Source organism: Leucopleurus acutus, assembly GCF_964270905.1.
Source record: "Leucopleurus acutus genome assembly, chromosome: 13".
Taxonomy (NCBI): Eukaryota; Metazoa; Chordata; class Mammalia; order Artiodactyla; family Delphinidae; genus Leucopleurus; species Leucopleurus acutus.
In genome coordinates, this window is record NC_139155.1 from 9094494 (window position 1) to 9106965 (window position 12472).

Genomic DNA, 12472 nt, shown 5'->3' on the forward strand with positions numbered 1-12472 from the left:
TAATACTGATAACAATTTATGTGTATATTGTTACACATAGATATATTGTGTATATCTCCCCAGACAGACTCTAAGCCCATGCTAGGCAGGGTAAAGATTCATTCATCTTGGGACTTCCCTGGTGGCGCAGTGGCTAAGAATCTGCCTGCCAATGCAGGGGACACAGGTTCGAACCCTAGTCCGGGAAGATCCCACATGCTGCGGCGCAACTAACCACAACTACTGAGCCTGCACTCTAGAGCCCACGAGCCACAACTACTGAGCCTGCGGGCCACAACTACTGAAGCCCACGTGCCTAGAGCCCAGGCTCTGCAACAAGAGAAGCCACCGCAGTGCAACGCAATGAAGAGTAGCCCCCAATCGCCGCAACTAGAGAAAGCCTGCGCACAGCAATGAAGACCCAACGCAGCCAAAAATAAATGAAAAAAAAATTCATTCATCTTCACATCACCAGCATCTAGAGCAGTGACTGACACAGAGTATAATATAAATAAATGCTTCTTCTGTTCAAGTGAACCAAAGGGAAACAGCTATTTTGATGACCAAAACTTGTTCCATAATCAAAACAATTGTGCTTTCACAATGGCAATCTGCAAAAATTTCTCTACAGATTTATCAGTTGTGTACATGTCAGAACCATACACCATTACAGATGGTTTATGAATCCGTATAATAGAAAATTATAATCACTGACCATAACAGTTAACTTTAGTTATTTGCATTGCCAAGTCATGAAACACTAATCCAATTTAATCTTGCATTTGCAATAAATCCCTAAAATCGCAAAGAATAAGTAATATAGAATTCAATTTTTCTGCCCATTTAGCTATTAGAGCTCATATGAGTATGAACTACTTACATAACTCAAAAACATGAACTTTTCAAACTCACTTTTAACTCACTGTTAAAGGAATTGAGTGAAAAAAATACAATTGTGCATTAAGGTACTATAGATACTTTCATGGAAGAAATAGAAACAAGCTGTATATGTTTTGTAGCATATTGACCCTAAAACCCATAAATTGCAACTGCCACTAAGAGAATATTTTAAAAATCTAAAAACCATTTATCAGAAAAATCCCATCCATAGCAATAAATGTGTCTGTTGGCTTTAAGACAAAACAATTCCAAAACAACCTAAATTTCCCAAAGTCAAAATTTGAATTTAATTCTGGTTTTAACATTTATGTCATAGCCTATAAAGGCTATTTGTAACACGATGTGTTTAATTGACTCAAAAATAATTTTTCTGAGACTAACTAAAAAGAAACCAAATAGGAGTGAACCAGCTACATTTAAATGTTTATGCAGATACTTACCATAGCTATTGACAAATGCTTATTACATAGTTTCCCAAACTAATGGAGAAATATACTCATTGAAAATAAGATCAGTTGCGTGGAAAACTGAGACAAAGCTATAACAGGAAACCAAACACACAAAGGTTCATCCCTTACTTCATGTTTTTCTTCCTTTTGGAAAAGCTTGAAACTCTCAGATTTGTCATATTTTAACATCTTCATACAAAATTTGTCACACTCTCTTTCCCTATCATGAACATTTTATATATTTTTTATATCACAATGGGAAAAAATCAAACTATCAGATATGAGATAGTACAAAAGAAAATATTCAGATTTGAGGTATGTGAAAGTTAAACCAGCATCTACTAGACATCAGGGCAGGAATATACAGAAAGTGAGAACATCTGCTTCCAAAGAGTACCCATACCTTGTTTTTTTCCTGTAGTTCAATTTGTGATTTCTTGAAATCAGGACCTTGAGAGTTTGCAATTAATCTATTTTTCCTATCCAGGAGCTCTTCCATGTCTTTCACTTGGAACTTTAGCCTTCTATTTTCTCTTTCCAGTCCTAGTTTTTCTGTTTCAAGTATCTCCCTCTTGTCCCACTCAGATGTATTTTCAGCCTGCAATCTCTCTAGCTAAACACAGAAAACACAGAAAAGCAACGTGTAGCATTTGTAATTGCCAAAAGGCCAGGCACCCATCAAACAGGCGTCCACTAAGAAAGGTTCATGGATATGTCCATTTATACAATTTTTAAAAAGAAAACTCTATTTGTCTGAAAAGTTAAGGACAACACAAAAGTCCTAAGACCCATGCCCTAAATAAATATACCTGCCTTCTTGGTTATGGCACTATTTCTATAACCAACCAGACCATATTGTCAAATAAATACGTTAAGTGGAAAACTGATAATGTTTTGTCAATAATCTCCACTCAATTGATGAACATTTATCAGTTTAGAAGGCACAAAATCATTTCTTGGGCAATTCTGGTTGGATGGATATAGTTCATGTATTCATTTACTCATTCATTCAGTTATTTACTATAGCTTTCAACTTGTAGGCACTGCAAATAAAGACAAGTGAATGTAATAAAACATCAAAATGCCATGATTAAAGTACTATACAATTGGGCTTCCCTGGTGGCGCAGTGGTTGAGAGTCTGCCTGCCAATGCAGGGGACACAGGTTCGTGCCCCGGTCCGGGAAGATCCCACATGCCGCGCAGCGGCTGGGCCCGTGAGCCATGGCAGCTGAGCCCGTGCGTCCGGAGCCTGTGCTCCGCAACGAGAGAGGCCACAACGGTGAGAGGCCCACGTACCGCAAAAAAAAAAAAAAAAAAGTACTATACAATATAATCAAACTCACCTGAGTGAATGGCCAATTTGATTTTCAGGGAATAGAGGTTGGCAACATGATTAAAATATGAGGTATTTTTAAACTGTTTGTTATGGATAAAGATTGAAAATTACTTATTTTTACACTTAGTTTTAAATGGCTTGATGGCAAAGTATTGAACAGTATTATACTATTTTAAAGTAGTTCTCATGACATTTTAAATTCTAAAAGAGAAGTCAACGTTAAGAAACTGTTAGACTTCAATAATGTCTTTGGAAATTAATTCTGATTAAAAAAGTCTAAAAACTGCTTTTTCATACACATATAATTGTGCCATTATTGTCAAAAATGTTCTGTTCCCAAATCTAAGTGAGGCTTTAGCTTCTTAAAAACAAGAAATTAAAATTACATTCTTGGCACTAGACCTTGTTTATCAATTAAATATAATAGACTAAGGGATCAAATTTTAGATGACGTGATTTGACATTTGGGATGCCTGTTTGGGATATGAGGTGAAAACAGTATTTCAAAATGCAATTTAGAACATGACATGTCTTTAATTATTAAGATTAATGCTTAAACTTTTTGACTAACATCACATCACTTATCAGAATGAAAATAATAAAGTTGTAATAAAAGTCACCAACTTAGTGATGAAAAATTAATTTTAGGAGAATAAATGTACTCTTGGTCAAGGACAAATACAATGCTATGTCAAGTCTTTGTAAAATTTTAGGCATTTAAAAGAAATTGCTGAAGTCAGTTTTATACCTAATAACAGATAAGAGGTACAAATAGGATTTTAAATAAGTAATAGATGGTTTGAATGAGTAAACTCTAAATTAAAAAAAATAATTGAAGAAAGGAATCATATTAACAGTAATGACAACAAAGCTTAAATAATGATGTGTGATTATTTACTATTTGAAGATTTTTAGTGACATACCAATTATCTGATAAATTTAGGTATATAACACATATCAAAAAAGTAAAGGTTTTGTGAAAATTGGATCATAAATATTATTAGCAGTTTTATTTTTGATTTCATTTTTCAAAATTCTTTCTTGTAAGATTATTCTTTTCTAAGAATCATACGAAAATCTACCACCTTAAAAGCCATTCAATTAAATGCAAGTTAAAATGATGAAGGAAAGATCAGGTAATATTTTAAACTTTCATGTTTTTTTGTAAGCAATTCTAATAACTGATCAAACTGAAATGGAATTCCATTGATTTGCTTCCAATGATCAAGAGAAACATTCTAGAACATTTTAATTATAACTCTAATATGCTATGAATTTTAACTAATAGTGGGTACTACTCTTAAATGAATTTCAGGTAATACAGGAATTATTGAAAAATATTTTCTAAAAACTTTTAATGTAGAAGTATATTCTAGCCAGAGTAAACACTAAAATATTTGTTGATTTAATGACCTCCAATTTTATGAATATTAAACATTGAGAAAATATATAAATATCCAACTATTCAGCTGTTTAACAAATATTTATTGAGTATCTTTCAGGCACTGGATATACTATTTTCAAAATACAAGTATATATATAAGTATAAATTGGGCAACATCTTGTAAAGGAGAAAAACCCCTGGATGCTATGGGATAGACCTGCAGTAAATTAAGTAATCAGAGGAGGTTATTTGAAGAAACAATACTTAAGCTGAAACCTGAAGTTTAAGAAGGCAGAGAGGCAGAATCAAGCTAAGAGTATCTCAATAAAGGGAAATAGGAAATAGGTTTGAACATTATAAGATCCAAGAGTCCAATCATGAAGTATTAGGAGTTCAGGAGAATAAGTATGAAAACAAGTAGTCACTGATGCTTAAAAGCAAGGGTGAATTTAAGAATCGTTTGAGTTTCTTGTGAAAAAATGTAATATTGTGATTATTCCCAAGGATGAAATATTGGGTCATTTATTTTATTTATATAGGTATATATGTATATATGTATATGTTTATGTATTTGCTTGCTTCCTTCCTTCCTTCCAGTTTTACTGAGATATGATTGACATACAGCACTGTACACATTTAAGGTGTGCAGTGTAACGATTCAGTCATTTCTAAACATATTCATCTATAAGCTCGATCTTCCTGAATTGTCATTGCTTGATACTGCTGAAAGGACATCAATAATAGACTGCAGTGAACTCGATAACTAGAACGTAAGTTTTATGAAACCAGAACCGTGTCATTTTGCTCATCAGCCTGGCACCTGACATGTGCTGTGTCAGTGCTTCATAAGGACCTGTTGAGAGGAAAAAGCTCCTCTGTATTTCAATTACAACAATTGTGCACAAAGTGAAATTAAGGTAGCATCCTAGAAGAGCCAGTTATTTACTCACCATTACTTAATGCCAATAGAATTTCTCAGTACATTTACTCTTAACTCTTATTAATGCTGTCATGGCTGCATTGCATTTTGTGATAGGTAAATACAGCGAGGTAAAGAGAGGATTTTCAGTAAAATGACCTAGAATTGAGTCTCAATTCTTTTTATCCTGAGAGCCTCTATTTTTCATTTATAAAATATGGAAAATATTTCCTACAGCTTAGTGTTATGAGGCAGTAATTATTTAGGGAAAATAGTTATTAAACTTTCAAACTCAACACAAATATTTCCTGTCATAAATTTGGTTTCTAAAGAACAAAACATACCAACAGCCAATTCAAGTAATGACAGGTGAAACAGTGTATTATTTTTCATCGTGTCTTATCAAAATGGCATCTTGTAAATGGACCTTTTCAACGGAGAAAAACCCCAGCAGAATGCACAGTGTGGTGTTCTGCAGGCCCGTGAAGTGCCACCTAAAAACACTGTGCGTGTTCCCGTAATTGACTGCAAATATTCAGAATTTTCATTTCAGACAAGTCAGCTATAAGACCTCATTACAAGCACTGTGATTTTGGAAGTAAGAGGTACAAAGCAGGAATCTTGTTATTGCCTAGCAGTAGGAGATGATTACCCTTTTACTGAAGACCTAATATATTCCTGGTAAAGAGCTATATAGGTTATTTCTTATCCTTACAATAATCCTGTAAATTTGTATGTGCTACACAGGAGGAAACTGGAGTTCTAAGATTAGAAGTAATTCTCAAGGTGGGCAAAGAGTCCAAGCCATGGTTCACCTAAGGTGTTTCTCTGATTCCAGTCGTGAGTTCACTCCACCTGCACCACGCTAACAGATAGCCACTGATGTATGCATATCCCCTTGCCATAGCAACCAACACACTCTGAATCCATTGTACTACACTGCAGCAAAGATTTTGTTGATGTTTTTCTTTTGTTTTGATATATTTTGGGGATTTTGATCCTTGCTTCGTTGCAAATTAACTCAGGAGAAGTGATTCTGTAGACTCACGTTCAAAAGTCTGGAAACTGAAACCTAAATGCAGTGTGCATATTGCTGATGCCACCCCTCCCCCTCCCCTGGATCTTTTAACACTCATCCTCTAAGCATGTCATGGAATCACAAATAAGAAGTGAGGACACCTCCTCCTAAATCAGTCTACTTCCCTCCTGTCCACAGTTAACTATAGCTCAGTGATAGCTCACTCCCTCTTTTACCAAAAGTCAACAGAGCAATGACTAATTTTAGCAATAGGTAATGTCATGTGTATTTTAGTTGCTTTAATTTCATTTAAAATCCTTGGAGAATTTCTAAAAGTAAGGAGTCCTAGAACTAATTTGAAACTAAATGTATGTCAAACTTAAATACAGGGAGAGGGATCCACATGCAGAAACAATTACTCTAGACACTAAACCTGAACAGAAATTAACCCCAAATGGATCACAGACCTGAATGTAAAGTACAAAACTATAAAACTCATAGAAGATAGATAGCCTAGGAGAAAATCTAGATGACCTTCGGTTTGGTGATGACTCTTTAGATACATCACCAAAGGCATGATCCATGAACAAAATAATTGATAAGCTAGACTTCATTAAAATTAAAAACTGCTCTAGAAAGACAATGTCAAGAGAAAGAGAAAACAAGCCACAGACAAAATATATTTGCAAAATATATCTAATAAAGAACTGTTATCCAAAATATACCAATAACTATGTAAATTCAACAATAAGAAAACAAACAACCCAACTAAAAATGGGCCCAAGACTTATGGATAACAGACATCTCACCAAAGAAGGTATACAGATATCAAATAAGCATATGAAAAGATGTTCCACATCATATGTCATCAGGAAAATGCAAATTAAAACAATGAGAGGGGTGGAGTCAAGATGGTGGTGTGGGAAGATGCAGAGTTAACATCTTCCCACAACTAGGGTGCCTGCTGGCTGCTGGTGGGTGACTCTGATGCCCAAGGAGACGGGAGGGACCCCAAAGTGAACTGGTAGGACGTAGGGGGACTGAGGGGGGAGGAGAAATGGAAGCCAGACAGGATTGGCGTCCCTGAGGCCAGAGAGATTAGGAGAGGCAGGCAGGAGGGGCCCTCCCAGACTGGAGGAGCAGGAGAGGAGAGAAGGGTGTTTGCCCCACATTCGAGCCCAGGAAGCCTGCTGGGCTCCCAGGTTAGGTCCGCTGCCCTCTGAGATCAGGGGTGGGGGGCACGCCTGGGCCCCTTCTGTTCCTTGAGCCTAAGCCCCAACCCCCCCAAAGCTCCCAGGGCCTTTTCCAGCCCTGGGGGTCCTAAGCATTGGCTTTGCCCACCACCCAAACCTCCTCCTTGCTTAGGCCCCACCCTCCACAGCCAAGGCCTTTCCCCCCCCCCTTTTTTTTTCTTTTCCCTCCTCCTCTTTTTTACTATTGTGGTACTTATGTACCTTCCGGTTGTTGATTCATCTATATTTTTATTTTCTTTTTAACATATCTGTTAGTCTCCTAGTCTAATTTTATTTTTTACTTTATTATTGTTCTTTTTTTTTTTGCTGCCCACGTGGCTTGTGGGATCGTGGTTCATGAGCCCAGAGTCGGGCCAAATCTCCTGTGGTGGGAGCTCTGTGTCCGGACCACTGGACTAGCAGAGAATCTCAGACCCCAGGAGATATTCATCAGAGTGAGGTCTCACAGAGTTCCTCATCTCAGCATCAAGACCCAGGTCTACCCAATAGCTTACAAACTTCAGTGTTGGAAGTCTCAAGCCAAACAACCAGTAAGACAGGAACACAATCCCACTCATAAAATAAAGAAAAAAAAATGAGATGGCAAAAAAAAATGTCACAGATGAAGGAGCAAGGTAAAACCTATAAGACCAAATAAATGGAGAGGAAATAGGCAATCTACCTGAAAAAGAATGCAGGATAATGATAGTAAAGATGATCCAGACTCTCAGAAATAGAATGGAGGCACCGACTGAGAAAATACAAGAAATGTTTAACAAAGATCTAGAGGAACTAAAGAACAAACAAAGATGAGCATCACAATAACTGAAATGAAAAATACACAAGAAGGAATCAATAACAGAATAACTGAGGCAGAAGAACGAATAAGTGAGCTGGAAGACAAAATGGTGGAAATAACTGCTGAGGAACAGAATAAAGAAAAAAGAATGAAAAGAATTGAAGACAGTCTCAGAGACCTCTGGGACAACACTAAACGCACTAACATTTGAATTATAGGGGTCCCAGAGAAGAGAAAAAGAAAGGGTCTGAGAAAATATTTGAAGAGATTATAGTTGAAACCTTCCCTAATATGGGAAAGGAAATAGTTACCCAAGTCCAGGAAGCACAGAGAGTCCCATACAGGATAAACCCTAGGAAAAACACACCAAGACACATATTAATCCAACTAAGAAAAATTAGTCAAAGAAAGAATATTAAGAGAGGCAAGGGAAAAACAAAAAATAATATACAAAGTAATCCCCATAAAGTTATCAGCTGATTTTTCAGCAGAAACTCTAGGAGCCAGAAGGGAGTGGCAGGATATACCTGAAGTGATGAAAGAGAAAAACCTACAACCAAGATTACTCTACCCAGCAAGGATCTCGTTCAGATTTGATGGAGAAATCAAAAGTTTTCAGACAAGCAAAAGCTAAGAGAATTCAGTACCACCAAACCAGCTTTAAAACAAATGCCAAAGAAACTTATCTAAGTGGGAAACACAAAAGAAGAAAAAGACCCACAAAAACAAACCCAGAACAATTAAGAAAATGGTAATAGGAACATACATGTGGATAATAACCTTGAATGTAAATGGATTAAATGCCCCAACCAAAAGACACAGACTGGCTGAATGGATACAAAAACAAGACCCATATATATGCAATCTACAAGAGACCCAATTCAGACCTAGGGACACATACAGACTGAAAGTGAAGGGATGGAAAAAGATACTCCAAGCAAATGGAAATAAAAATAAAGCTGGAGTAGCAATACTCATATCAGATAAAATAGACTTTAAAATAAAGACTGTTACAATAAAATAAAGACAGTTACAAGAGATAAGGAGGGACACTACATAATGATCAAAGGATCAATCCAAGAAGAAGACATAACAATTATAAATGTTTATGCACCCAACATAGGGACACCTCAATACATAAGGCAAATGCTAACAACCATGAAAGGAGAAACCAACAGTACCACATTAATAGTAGGGGACTTTAACACCCAACTTACACCAATGGACAGATCATACAAACAGAAAATAAATAAGTAAACACAAGCTTTAAATGACACAATAGACCAGATAGATCTAATTGATATTTATAGAACATTCCACCCAAAAGTGACAGAATACACTTTCCTCTCAAGTGCACACAAAACATTCTCTAGTATAAATCACATCTTGGGTCACAAATCAAGCCTCAGAAAATTTAAGAAAATTGAAATCATATAAAGCATCTTTTCTGACCACAATGCTATGAGATTGGAAACCAGTTACAGAAAAAAACTAAAAAACACAAATATATGTAGGTTAAACAGTGCACTACTAAATAACCAAGAGATCACTGAAGAAATCAAATAAGGAATTTAAAAATACATAAAAACAAATGACAATGAAAACACAATGACCCAAAACCTATGGGATGCAGCAAAAGCAGTTCTAAGAGGGAACTTTATAGCAATTCAATCTCACCTCAAGAAACCAGAAAAATCTCAAATAAACAACCTAAACCTACACTTAAAACAACTAGAGAAAGAAGAACAAAGAAAACCCAAAGTCAGTAGAAGGAAAGAAATCATAAAGATCAGAGCAGATATAAATGAAATAGAAATGAAGAAAACAATAGCAAAGATCAATAAAACTAAAAGCTGGTTCTTTGAGAAATTAAACAAAATTGATAAACCCTTAGCCAGACTCATCAAGAAAAAAAGGGAGAAGACTCAAATCAATAGAATTAGAAATGAAAAATGAGAAATCACAATTGACACTGCAGAAATACAAAGGATTATAAGAGACTACTAAAAACAACTATATGCCAATAAAATGGACAACCATGAAGAAATGGACAAATTTTGGGAAAGGTACTTTCCAAGACTGAACCAGGAAGAATTAGAAAATATAAACAGACCTATCACAAGTAATGAAATTGAAACCGTAATTTAAAATCTGCCAACAAACCAAAGTCCAGGAACAGATGGCTTCACAGGTGAATTCTATCAAACATTTAGAGAAGAACTAACAACCATCCTTTTCAAACTCTTCCAAAAAATTGCAGAGGGAGAAACACTCCCAAATTCATTCTATGAAGCCACAATCACCCTGATACCAAAACCAGAAAAAGATATCACAAGAATAGAAAATTACAGACCTATATCACTGATGAACATGGATGCAAAAATCCTGAACAAAATACTAAGAAACAGAATCCAACAGCACATTAAAAGGACAATACACCATGATCAAGTGGGATTTATCCTAGGGATGCAAGGATTCTTCAACGCTCAAATCAATCAATGGGATACACCACATTAACAAATTAAGGAATAAAAACCATATGATCGGGCTTCCCTGGTGGCGCAGTGGTTGAGAGTCCGCCTGCTGATGCAGGGGACATGGGTTCGTGCCTCGCTCCGGGAAGATCCCACATGCCATGGAGCGGCTAGGTCCGTGAGCCATGGCCGCTGAGCCTGCGTGTCCAGAGCCTGTGCTCCGCAATGGGAGTGGCCACAACAGTGAGAGGCCCGCATACCACAAAACAAAGAAACAAACAAACAAACCATATGATCATCTCAATGGACACAGAAAAAGGTTTTGACAAAATTCAGCACCCATTTATAATAAAAACTCTCCAGAAAGTGGGCATAGAGGGAACTTACTTCAACATAATAAAGGCTATGACAAACCCACAGCAAGCATCATAGTCAATGGTGAAAAACTGTAAGCATTTCCACTAAGATCAGGAACAAGACAAGGATGTTCACTCTTGCCACTCTTATTCAACATAGTTTTGGAAGTCCTAGTCACAGCAATCAGAGAAGAAAAAGAAATACAAATTGGAAAAGAAGAAGTAAAACTGTCACTGTTTGCAGATGACATGATACTATACATAGAAAATCCTAAAGATGCCACCAGAAAACTACTAGAACTAATCAATGAATTTAGGAATGTTGCAGGATACAAAATTAATGCACAGAAATCTCTGTCATTCCTATACACCAACAATGAAAAATCAGAAAGAGAAATTAAGGAAACACTCCAATTTACCACTGCAACAAAAAGAATAAAATACCTAGGAATAAACCTGCCTAAGGAGGTGAAAGACTTGTACTTAGAAAACTATAAAACACTGATGAAAGAAATCAAAGATGACATAAACAGATGGAGAAATATACCATGTTCTTGTATTGGAAGCATCAATATTGTGAAAATGACTATACTACCCAAAGCAATCTACAGATTTACTGCAATCCCTATCAAAATACCAATGGCATTCTTCACTGAATTAGAATAAAAAATTTTATAATTCATATGGAAATACAAAAGACCCCAAATAACCAAAGCAATCTTGAGAAAGAAAAATAGAGCTGGAAGAATTAGGCTCCCTGATTTCAGACTATACTACAAAGCTACAGTAATCAAGACAGTATGGTACTGGCACAAAAACAGAAATATAGATCAATGGTACAGAATAGAATGCCCAGAGATAAACCCACGCACATATGGGCACCTAATTTATGACAAAGGAGGCAAGGATAGACAGTGGAGAAAAGACAGCCTCTTCAATAAGTGGTGCTGGGAAAACTGGACAGCTACATGTAAAATAATGAAATTAGAACACTACCTAACACCATACATAAAAATAAACCCCAAATGGATTAAAGACTTAAATGTAAGACAAGACACTATAAAACTCTTTGAGGAAAACATAGGAAAAACACTCTTTGACATAAACCACAGCAAGATCATTTTTGACCCACCTCCTAGAGTAACAGAAATAAAAACAAAAATAAACTTAATGGGACTTAATTAAACTTAAAAGCTTTTGCACAGCAAAGGAAACCAGAAACAAGACAAAAAGACAACACTCAGAATGGGAGAAAATATTTGCAAATGAAACAACAGACAAAGGATTAATCTCCAGAATATACAAACAGCTCATGGAGCTCAATATCAAAAAAACAAACAATGCAGCTAAAAATTGGGCTGAAGGCCTAAATAGACATTTTACCATGGAAGAAATACAGGTGGCCAAGAGGCACATGAAAAGATGCTCAACATCACTAATTATTAGAGAAATGAAAATCAAAACTACAATGAGGTATCACCTCACGCCAGTCAGAATGGCCATTATCAAAAAATCTAGAAACAATAAATGCTGGAAAGGGTGTGGTGAAAAAGGAACCCTCCTGCACTGTTGGTGGTAATGTAAATTGATACAACTACTATGGAAAACAGTATGGAGGTTCCTTA

General features: G+C 36.1%; 1 protein-coding gene across 1 annotated transcript in view; it reads right to left on the reverse strand.

The window, feature by feature from the left end:
* The window catches only part of CCDC102B (coiled-coil domain containing 102B), a gene marked incomplete at both ends in the record, with an annotated part of 224691 nt that overhangs the window by 114984 nt on the left and 97235 nt on the right, over positions 1-12472 (reverse strand). The window contains 1 exon segment of the mRNA XM_082852681.1: positions 1732-1941. Within this exon segment, the coding sequence (XP_082708807.1) occupies positions 1732-1941 (210 nt within the window).